Raw genomic sequence first — 11,962 nt, forward strand, 5'->3', positions numbered from 1 at the left:
TAATTAAAAAAATATGCATTTGAATTTATATCAATATCAGAAACTATAAGATAATAATTAATATCATGACATTGATTTCAGCCCTACATGTAATGTTTGCGCCTAAGGATGAGCAGATTTAACGGTGTCAAATGCCTTGTTGTTACATGTTTTAACATTGTATTATATGCACAAAATGGAGAAAAGAAAATCCACGTCAGTCACTAATTAAAACATTTAAGTCGGAGGAACATCTGCAATACACACAACTACTATCTCTGAACTAAAGGGTATCAGTGATCAGGCCGAGTCATAAACTGAGCAACATTTATCTAAGCTGAAATATCAAACCCTCACTGGAGCCATAAGCACATCCTGATGGGAACAGCGGTTATGCCGCAGAACGTCCATTGCAATATGTTACGTTGCCTCTGAGATCGTCTGTCTTTCTCTACTCTGTCTCTCTCTCACAATATACATCCTATAAGGTAACACCATCTCTCACGGTTGGGGATGGCTGCTACCTGATCACCCGTACCTCTGCAGACTCGTCACAGCTTGTCATTTAGCTCTTAGTTACTCTCTGGCATGGCTTTGTAGTGTTACTTAGAGGATCATTTGAGGGATTGGTTAAACAGTGTGGCAGTGTAGCATTGAGTGGAGATTATTATTCACTGGATAGCAAACTGCTGCTCAAGTGCAAATAGTTTGAGGTTAAGCTTTATATCCAAGTGCAGCTTTATTAATAGGAGAGATCTCCAACGTTTTTGTCAGACGAATACTGGGTATTATTTAACACCAGTAATTATGTAAAAATAGATATTGTTACAGTAATGTTTTAATACAACTGAACTGTCAGTAATGCTACCACCGGTTTCAGAAGTTGGAAGTTCAACCATAGTCAATTACTTTTAGCAATAGCATTGTTTCAACCATTTATTCATTACTTTTAGCTGTTTTAACCATTTATCTATTACTTTTAGCTTTTGTAATGAATAAATGGTGTAAATTTTGGACCATTATCCGATAGTTTAATTAATTCTGCTATTCATTCATTATGTTTAGCTAACCTTTTCAACTGTTAATCCATTACATTTAGGAATCTAATTCAACCATTTATCTGTTAGCCAACTATTTTCATTTATCCATTACTTAAGCAAACCATTTTAACTGTTTATTCATAACTTTTAGCTCTCTACTTCAACCATTTGCCTGTTACTTTTAGCTGACTGTTTAGGCTGCTACTTTTCATACATTCAATCACAACTCGAGGTGTTCAAGTGTTACAACTAACCCAATATTTGGATTTTTGAATTGTAGTTTATATTTTTTTCAAATTTGTTGCAATACTCCACATATTTCCACATATCCCCTGGCAACTGCAGAAACACATCCTGGGCTCCAAGCACCCCCCGGTTGGGAATCATTGAACATTTGATCATAAATTTTATCATAACCCATAAAAATAGTTTGCACACAATGCAATCTCGATCAGCTTTCATGCTCTACACTTGTGCTGCAGCACACAGACAATGATAAAGTGTGCACGGCAGTTATTTTCATGGTTGTCTGCTGGTCTGTTTACACCCTGGGTGTGTGCCAGCAAGGCTCTCTGTGCCTCAGCTGCAAGCACAATGTTTTATAAGGCAAACAGGAAGATCTTCTCTTCGAAGGTAAACATTAGATGTGTCATTATGGAGGATGTTGCATAACGTGCCCAATTGATACTTACATCTAAACACAAGCACAGAGAAACAGACACTAATAATGTCTGCACTTGTTTTGAATGTTATTGTCGATTTGGTAGTATTTTAGAGAAAATTAGAACCACAGTAACATTGTTCAGCTGATGGGCCACTGGTAATTATTCTTTTCTCTTTTCCTGTCTGTTTTTTCTCTTTCTGGGTTCTTTCTCTGCTTCCTCCCTTCCCCTTGCTTCATTTCTACCCATCAGACCCACGTCAGTCCCAGTCCTCTCCTCCCTGGTCATATGAACAGACGTACCCGTCCTACCTGAGTCCCATGGCATCCCCCTCAGTCCACTCCACCACCCCCCTCTCCTCCAGCCGAGGCACGGGCCTGCCTGCCATCAGTGACGTGCCTAGACGCTTGCCAGGTAGAACCACTACTCTGCCACTTTTCCGAGCCACAGTTGACTCGCCTGACCGACTGTATGAAACCACCCAGTCTCTTTCTCCCATCGCAACCTCCTAGTGTGCTATAAATAATCCAGATAATACATTTTCTTTTGCGAGAGTGGGAGGGAGTGGGAGAGAGAAAGACAGACATGCACACATGTGATTTCACACAGAGACAAAAGCAAAAACATAAACAAAGACTTGTTCATCTATGTGCTACTATTTACCAGAGACTAATACAGCACAGCGAGCTGCTATTAGCTCATTCTCAAATGAACGTGAGGAATGAGGCATGTTGTCAGAGTCTGACTGCCTCTCCAGAGAGCGGTTTGGATGGCGTTTTTTAAATAGTGGAGGAAAAAACGATTGTTTCCTTTTTTCCTCGCTCCAAGCCTTTGATCCCAGAGGAGTATGGGTAATAACAGGCCCAGGGATAATAACAAGCTCGTGACTGACAAATAAAGTGTCTTTATAGCGATACGCCACTCTCACAAGGCATTCTGGGTAATTGCATTAGCCAGTCTGTTTGCCGTAACAGCAGCATCTGTGTTCCAATTTGTCTCTGCTTTTCCCCCAAAGTGAAAGCTCCTTTAAAATCCCTACATGCCGCCAGACTAGTTTTCTCCCCCGTACACCTGTTTGACTCACTGCCATGTGAGTTTTTTTTCTACCCTACATTTTTTTCCTTCTGTTTCCTTGTGCTAACGTACTGCACCCTCGTCTGTATGTGTGCCCCAAGCGAGGGTGAGTGATTAAGCGACGCGGCCGTGTGACTCTGCATTAGAAGGGGTTTAAAATCCAGCCAGCTGCCTTGTCAACTTTGATTAGTTTGGTCTTTCCCTTCAGCTTTCATCTCGCGAGCGTCAGGCTTTGTTCTCAAAGTGACACAAGCATGTGCACACGCATAAACACAGGTCCCAACCCCCCGCCTCCCCTCCCTCTACCCACTTGCACACCTCGAGCGCTTAATGCCTCCTAAGTGATGTGACTAAGGCTCTCAGATCTCTGGAGATCATGTTGACACCTTGCCAGGCTACACTGAAATAGTATCCAGCCACAGAACATACCGACAAGTACAAGCAGAAGCTGATATGGACGCTCCAGTGCAAACTCTGCACCATCCCACCCCTCCACACACACACACACACCTTTACACAATCCAGCTCATGTGTTGAAATGTTACAGTTGCTCAGTGTCATGTGAGTTGACTGTCCAGGGACTATTTATGTGTATGTGCAGTGATTAGGCTATCATAGAGGGTATTATGTAGTGTCAAACAGGATATGGTCCGTTGAGTTCCGGTCCGTCAAGCTGTCTAGTTGGTTCATCAGTTGTCCTAATAAAAACGTCTCAAGTATGGAATAACGTTGTCCGTGTTGATTCATCAGGCAGTAACCTGAACATGGTGTCAGATGTAACGCCACTTGGACATGGATCAAGGCAAAGTTTAACCCTCCTGAAAAACTTGGAATTTACTCGACCAGTTGCCAGAGTAGTGGCAATGGTTTCAGAGGTACCATATGGAGACAGGGGATGTACAGGTTAGCATGCTGCTGTGTACGCTAGGCAAGGAAGCCAAACAAATTTTTTAATGTCGTTAGCTGATGATGGCTATCACACAGTGTTGGGAAAGCTAACTAACTACCGAAAGTTAAGGTTATTCACAAAAGGGCTTGTTTTTACCTCAGAGCACAAAAGCAAAGAGAATCAGCTGAGGAATATATTCGCACACTCTACAAGCTAGCTGAGACCTGCCAGTTCAGTTTGGCAAAAATAAAGAATATTCGGGAAAAACTAGTCATTGGGATTCTAGACAAGAAATTGTCAGAAAAGCTACAGTTGACAGCAGACCTAACATTGGAAAGGGCAGTGGAGATAATGAGCAGGGGAGATGTAGCCAACAGGCTAGCACTAACATGGCTAATGCTAGTTATCTCAGCGAAGTGGTTCAAAGACATGCACATGCAGCACTTCCTCAGCAGCACAGAGGAAGGGGAAAGAAGCGGGGCACTGTGATAAAGGTGGAAGATAAACAAAGTGCTTTAAGTGTGGTAAGGATCACCCCAAGCATACACACTGGGCACTTCGTCATCGTGTGCCGTTCTGCAAGAATGAATGAGATAACCAGATTGGAGCAGGAGGCCAGTCACGGTGGCGGACATTTTCTAGGTGAAATCAAAACAATCCACATCTACATTGCAGATTCCAGTACGCCAATGACTATAAAACTAAATATCAGCGACACTCCTGTCACCTTCAAGATTGACATAGATGCAGAAAACAGCATGATATTGGATGAAACTACCACAAGCTCAGACGCCAGTCTCATTTAGCCAGTGATGACACAGCTAAGCTCGACTGTTCAGGACTATTCACTACTTCAACAAAGTACAGAGGCCAGCAATATGAGTTTGCCATCCATGTGATCAAATCAGATAACGGCAGCAACCTGTTAGGTTGTAATGTTGCAGTGGCAACAGTGGGGCTGGTGAAATGGGTGGACTAAATTCAACGCGAATTCGGTACAGATCTGGGGCTCTTAAAGATAAAGCCTTTTAAAATATGCCTGTGAGACAATCCTGTACTGTACAGTGTTAACACTGTGAGGAGAGTGTCTGCCCCCCTGCTCCCAAGGTCAAAGCAGAGCTGGAAAGGATGGTCAAGCGCGGCATCATCGAGGAGGTCAAGGAGCCAATGGAGTGGCACACCCTCATGGTCTCAGTCCCTGAGAAAACAGCTGAGGTGAGGATCTGTATTGACTTAAAATGACTGAATATGGCTGTGAAGAGGGAGAAGTTCGTTCTAGCTACCGCAGATGACATACTGTTGGAGCTGGCAGAATCCCTGCTCGACATGGCAAGTGGCTTTTGGCAAATTCCGCTAGAGAGTGAAACAGCCAAATTGACCACACTCATCACACCCACAGGGAGATATTTTTTCAAGGGGCTCCCATTTGGAATCTCCGATGCACCAGAGATTTTTCAGAGGGAAATGTTAGTGTTGTTCCGAGGCCAGGAAGGAGTTGAGGTCTACATGGATGATATCCTCATCCACAGCAGGGATGAGAAGGAGTACGAGGAGAGACTCCAAAGCGTCCCGCGGATCCTGGAGAATACATTGAAGCTCGATGACATAAAGTGCTGGCTGCGCCAAAAACAGCTGATCTACCTGGAGCACCGCATCAACGAAGACAGCATCAGGCCTGACCCCTCAAATGTAAGCACCATTATAGAGCTTAAGCCACCATGCGATGTGCCAGGCCTGCAGAGGTTCCTGGGTATCGTCCAATACCTGGAGAGATACCTGCCCAACCTGTCAAAAGTGGTAAGACCCCCCAACAACCTGCTGAAATGTGACGCTGCATGGACCTTGGACGCAGCACAAGCCAGTGCATTCAACAAGGTAAAGCAACTCATCGCCATCAAATGGCCTGTCAACCTCAAAGGGACTTGCGTTGTATGGGGATGGCATCGTCATCCTGCACAGGATGAGAGGTGACATACTCCACCGTTTGCAAGATGGGCACCAGGGCATCACCAAGTGTCACACGTAAAGGGCACGCATGAGTGTGTGGTGGCGGCCCCTGCTGGAGAACGAGATCCAAGAGCTGGTGACAACGTGCCCTGAATGCATGCAGATAGAGAGGAAGGAGCCTCTAATGACAACACCACTACTGCCAAGGCCCTGGCAAAAGATCGGGGCAGACATCTGTGAATATGCAAAGCAGAACTACTTGATTGTCATTGACTATTTTTGCCACTATCTGGAAATAGCTACAGAGAGCCCACAAATGAGCAAACAACCATCACCACCCCAGCCCCTCCTGTCAGAGAGACTGTTCCATCTGGAGCCTGTACGACATCTCCCTGATCAAGCTCAGGTGACTTCCAGGGGAAGAGTCATCCATCCGCCTGAAAGATTTAAAGACTTTGTATTTACTTGATGCATAGCTCACTAAAATGGAGCAGTATAAACTCCAGCAGCTATGGAGGTGACTGAGCAGTCTACCCCATAACCTCAGGTTAAATGTTGATGTACATTGTTTACGGTACTTAACTACATTGTTTACATGAGGCCTGTATATGCAACATCACTAAATGTGTGATATAAGTTGCTGAATGTTCTTCTAACCTACACTGTTAGGACTTTGGACTCTCAAGGGTCAATTGCTATTTGTTCTGATTATTACTTGTCCATGTTGTTTAGGAAGGAACACTGCAAGAAATTTGTAATTACCTGCATACATCTATGTCTATGACTCAAAGGAGGGGGGGGATGTCACGTGAGTGGGCCGTCCAGGGACTATTTATGTGTATGTTTACATGCACAGTGATAAGGCTGTTATGAAGGGTATCGTATATTGTCACGCAGGATAAGGTCAGTCGAGTTCCTGTCTGTCAAGCTGTCTAGCTGGTTCATCAGTTGTCTGAAGTATGGAATAACATCATCCGTGTTAATTCACCAGGCAGTAACCTGAACACTAAGAAGCGGTTGCAGAAGTTCATCAGTCAAGTCAAACACTTATTTCGGAAGTGATGCTCTAGAGTTTGTAAAATGCTTCCAAATATTTAGACAATGTTCCACTCTGGTTTCATTTAAACTAATAAATTCGATCTGGCTCATCATCACAGGGCCCCTTTGAGAACTAAAATAGGTCCAAATGTTAAAAGCAGGAGTCAGGAGTTTATTGAACAGTGCCGTTCATGTCTGAGATCACACTGCTTCTCTACAGCCGAGACAATCACCTACTATTTCTATTAGAATCAAACAGATCTTGTGGAAAGAGGAAGTTTAAAGGCCTTAATTGGCAGCATATGCTATCTGACGCTAGCGACAAACCCGGCTTCGCAATTCCTCCCTGCACATAAACACTGCGTCCCCCCCTCCTCTTCCCCGCCACCCCCTGTCCTCTAGCAGCAGACATGGTGACACGGAAGACGCCTAGTGATTTATGATAAGAGCGCCATGGCTGGACTAAACCACTGAGAGGAGACAAGGGGGGAGGGAGTGTGAGAGGGGGAGGACCTACTATTCTCCTTAAACTCTGCGCCCAGCGCGAAGCTCGCCACAGCCAGTTAGTGGTTTTTGGGTATTTTTTAAGGGATGAAGCGAAGAGAGGAATGAAGGGTGAGATGGAGCAGCTCCTTCTCCTTCTCAGCTCTCTCTCTCTCTCTCTCTCTCTCTCTCTCTCCCTCTCTCTCTCTCTCTCCCTCTCCCTCCCTCTCTCTCTCTCTCTCTCTCTCTCTCTCTCTCTCTCTCTCTCTCTCTCTCTCTCTCACTCGCGCGCATGCACACGGACACACACGTACACACACACGCTGGAGCCGATGGGAGGCGAGGAGAGGAGCCACATCAGAGCTCAGCCCTGCCTCATTATGGATCTCATGGAAACTGTTTCTGCTCAAAGTGTTTCCACATGTGCAGCTCCTGATTCATCCCAACTGCTTTTTTATGTGCATACAGTATTCACACACATACACCCCCCCCCACCCCCCACCCCCCAGACACACACACACACACACACACACACACACAGTGCCATTTGCACACACACATTTGCATGCATAAACAGTTATACAGATACACATAAACATGCGCCAACACACACACAGAAACATAAATATGCAGAGGCGTAAACATATTAAGGCATATGTATGCGTGGGACTGCACTGATGTGTTTGTCAACTTTATCAAGACTCAGATGTTGAAGTGAAAAACACCAGTGGAGACGATGAATAAAACAATATTTGTAGATAAATGCTATTCCATATCTGTGCCCACAAAATCCATCAGCCAAAGTCTTTTCCAAATTGGTTAACACACATATCTGGCTCAAAATATCTGATTACATACAATTCAGTTTACTACCGTTTCATTTCTCAAGGGACTTATTCGTTAAACTCAATTACTCTACAAGACAAAGTGCTAAATCGCATAAGAGTCCAAAGCCACAATTCACATAATCAAAACTGACAAACTGGTAAGAAGAAATGTAATTATTTAGGCTTGCGTGATTGTATCTGCTGTACTGTTGATGCCAGAGAATCCTAAAAGAATTCATGTGTTTGTGTGTGTGTGTGTGTGTGTGTGTGTGTGTCTTTAGGTTCCTCTGACCTGAGCCCGTTCCCCGGTCAGTTCGAGCGTCAGTTCCCAGGCCTCTCCTCCCTCACAGAGAGTCGTTTCTCCAGCCCTCGGATGCACTACCCGGCCACCTTCACCTACACCCCGCCCGTCACCTCTGCCATGTCGCTGGGCAGCGCCCACTACCACACCTACCTTCCCCCGCCTTACCCGGGCTCCACCCAAAGCCAGAGCGGTCCCTTCCAGACCAGCAGCACACCCTATCTCTACTACGGCGCTTCGTCCGGCTCGTACCAGTTCTCCATGGTTCCCGGCGGGGATCGCTCGCCTTCCCGGATGATCCCACCTTGCACTAGCGCCTCCACGGGCACTTCCCTGGTGAACCCCAACCTGCCAAGCCAGACGGAGGGAGGGGTGGATGGCGACGGGAGCCACAGTAACTCCCCGACTGTTCTCAACCCCGGAGGCCGCATGGATGAGGCTGTCTGGAGGCCATATTGAAGAAAACAAGGAGGAAGAAAACAAGAAGTCAACTGATGTCATGGTTTGGAAGCACAAAGCCTTTTTTTATTGAAAAGGGGATTTTTGAGCTCTCATCAGCTAAGAACTATCTCTACCTTTTGCTTGGAAATTAAGGTTGAGGTTAAAAAAAAAAAAATACTTGTACGGACTTGTCTTCCTGGAATGTGTTTTGACCAAGGCACTACAAAGGGAGTCATTCTCACAGCAATAATGAGAAAGACACTAGACAATTTTGGTTTACTAGGCGCAAGTGGATGAGACATTATTCCAGTTTTATTATAATCCACAAGCTAAGGGATGCTTCAACAATATTTGTAAAAGACTGCCTCTTTTGTATAGTGTTTGTATTTCAATAAGGCTTTTTGCAGAGCATGTTTTTGTACTACGACAATATCAAGATGCAAGTTAAGCACTGAGTAGCAAGTGATGAGAGTAACACATATGTTACCTTAAGTGGTATGGACAGTAAATTTGCTTTAAACCAATTAATTTAACTTGTATATTGTGGGTGAAACGTTGATGTAGATTGAGGCGTTTTCTTAGTTTTAACTTATAAAGCCATAAATTATGTATTGTATTTGAAAACTTGAGTCAAAGAAGTGTAATCTGAATATTTTTGATGCATCTATATGACTAAGTTAAAATGATTTTTTTTTTTTTTTTTTGATAGGTAATTTAAAGAGTGAGAGGTTTAATTTTTTTAGTACCCAAAGATTTAAATCGTTTCGAATATGAAATGTAATTTCCAAAGAGTATTGCAACATGTTTCTTCTGGTGTAACTTTCAGTTTAACTGCTCCACACGTTAGGAGCCCAACATCCTTGCTAGGCGTTGACATACATTTGGCTCAGAATTAAACCTTTGGTATTTATTGAGCAATAACTCGTATTGTGCCTCTTGGCAACATACCATGAAAGAGAGCTTCAATGGGGGAAAATAATTATCCGTTGGGGAAATTCAGCTTGATTTCTCGAGTTTGTCTGGTTTGACATGCACACAGATACATGCGTATTTTCCCGTCCAAATAAGAAATGGTACATTCATACACGAATTGACATGTAGCCCAAAGATGATTATGCTGGTGCCACGCCTAATGGTACTTTGAGTGCACTCAAAAGTAGCAGGTCAGACTTTTAGGGTTCAGTTATTTTGTGATAAAGATAAAGAACTCCTCAGGACTGGAATGATCCTCGGATGATCGCACAGACTTGCTATATCTGCACGTCCTCTTCACAACCAGTCCGGCTGAATGCTCTTGTCAAGATTATAGGGAAAACATGCCAAGGCTGTTATAGCTTTCATATCATGTGGAAAAGATAGCTTTGAAAAAGTTTGTCTTAGTGTGTGACACACACGGGTACTTTTTTTTTTGTTTTTTGGTTTGTTTTGTTTTTTTTGCATTTTCTCTTTCAGTCTTTGAGATTGAAAATGAAATATCACAGTTGAAACAGAAGAGACTGTGACATTCCTTCAGACGTATTTATTTTCCCTTCTTTTTTTTTTTTTGCTTCTGTTGACATGGTTTACCAAATAGATCTGTACTGTCCCTCACTAGTGTCATAACCTAAAATCATTCTGTGGCACCAGGATGAGGGAACGTCTGATATTCCAAATTTAAAATTGCTATGTGAGATTTTTAAAGTGTTGGAGTAAAAGGAAAAAGTGCAAAAAAAGCCGAGGTGATTGGATGCAGCTGCTGGCAGCAAACTGGTAACCAAAAAATATGGGAGACTTGTGTATGTTTGTTTCATAAAGCACTTATTTCTTGTTTTATTTCTAGCAGCACTTGCGGCTGGCTGCCAGCAGGGCTCGTGGTTTTGGTCCTCAGTGCAGATATAACGCCACTGGAGTCATATGAACACACACACACACACACACACACACACACACACACACACACACACACACACATATACACACGCAGAATGGATAACACTTGGCTAAACAAGCCATTTTCATTGGAGTTGGTAGGCAGTTGGTATTTGTTTGAAAAAAGCATTTTTTTTTTGCTTTCATACAATATGATATTCAGTGCATGTAGGTAATATAATAACCCAATTTTAAAAAGCTGAGAAAAACATGGCCCTGTCCAAGGATCAGACTTCAAGCTTTTCATTGAAGGTTTGCACGCAGTGCCTCTTTTCCCGTCTCTGCAGAGGATGTTCGGAACTCAGTTAATGGAATTGAACATGTCACACTACATTTCCCCAACTGCTTCAGCCCAAACGAAAAGTATTTTTGCTGTTACAGTGTAACATAAGAAAGCAAATAAAAACCTTTTAGATTGTTGTGATTTTATAGCTTTTTTCCAATTACAAATTGATTCAGTGTCTCCACGGTAACTATGCACATCTGTAGGAATTTATTTAAACTCCTTTCTCTCTTTCCAACTTTGAACAGGAAATGGTCTTTTAAAAACTGTTTACACATCATCGCAGCACTGACATCCCATTCTGTCCTCATCTGCTTTTGTTTGTGTTGTGTTTATTGTTTGGGTTTTTTTTTTTTTTTCCAGAAAACAAGAGGTCCATCCTTTCTTTTTTTCCCTCTTGGTTAAATGTTGCATACAAACTGTCATCAAAGATGCTGACCTTGTATTATTTAATGATCAACATGTATGATATCCAGGAACCGTACTTTTACCCTGCTCTTATATAAAGTTGACTTGTTATGTCTATTGTTATGCTTCTTCTCTCATGAACACTTGTCAGGAAATTTAAACTGGTACGTTTCATAAAGGTGTTCCATAAGGTGAGTGTTTTGTTTTGTTTTTTTTTTCTTTAAAGGGACAAACAGACCTGACAACAGTGAGTGAAATTGGCATTGTGATTGTACATTTTGTTTATTTTAAGAATAAAATAGGAATTTTGTAACTTAAATTCTCCTGTTAATCTCCTCTTTCCACTGAAATCACACTTTTAATTCAGTTTTAATATAAAAGGACATCCCCTGACCACACTCTTAATTCTGCAAGAACGTACACAAGTGTCATCATGCGTTTAATCTTCTCTGAAACAGCTAACAAGCAGATCTCAGAGAGTGTTGCGCGTAGGAAGCACTTTTAGCGGTGTCATCTCTGGTCTGCCGCTCCGTCTGCACCAACATTGTCTTTGGACGGGGAGTAAGGCAGGCTGGGGCCCCGGCACACTCAGCCAGACTACTACTGCCACTGCCACTGCCATGGCTTCATTTCAAAGGTACACTGGGAAACCAGAGAGATGGAGACAGGATCGGAGACAGGG

The 11,962-nt window shown here is 43.2% G+C and overlaps 1 protein-coding gene across 7 annotated transcripts in view; it reads left to right on the top strand.

Annotated features, from left to right (window-relative positions):
- Positions 1 to 11,599, top strand: part of runx2b (RUNX family transcription factor 2b) — a 119,810-nt gene extending 108,211 nt beyond the window's left edge. For all 7 annotated transcript variants that reach the window (XM_044376530.1, XM_044376532.1, XM_044376529.1 and 4 more), the window contains 2 exons: positions 1,934 to 2,095; positions 8,221 to 11,599. In XM_044376530.1, the coding sequence (XP_044232465.1) occupies positions 1,934 to 2,095; positions 8,221 to 8,699 (641 nt within the window). In that variant the 3' untranslated portion in view covers positions 8,700 to 11,599. The remainder of the gene's footprint in view (positions 1 to 1,933; positions 2,096 to 8,220) is intronic.
- Positions 11,600 to 11,962: the final 363 nt, after the last annotated feature.

The sequence above is a fragment of the Thunnus albacares genome, chromosome 16 (assembly GCF_914725855.1).
Source record: "Thunnus albacares chromosome 16, fThuAlb1.1, whole genome shotgun sequence".
Classification (NCBI taxonomy): domain Eukaryota; kingdom Metazoa; phylum Chordata; class Actinopteri; order Scombriformes; family Scombridae; genus Thunnus; species Thunnus albacares.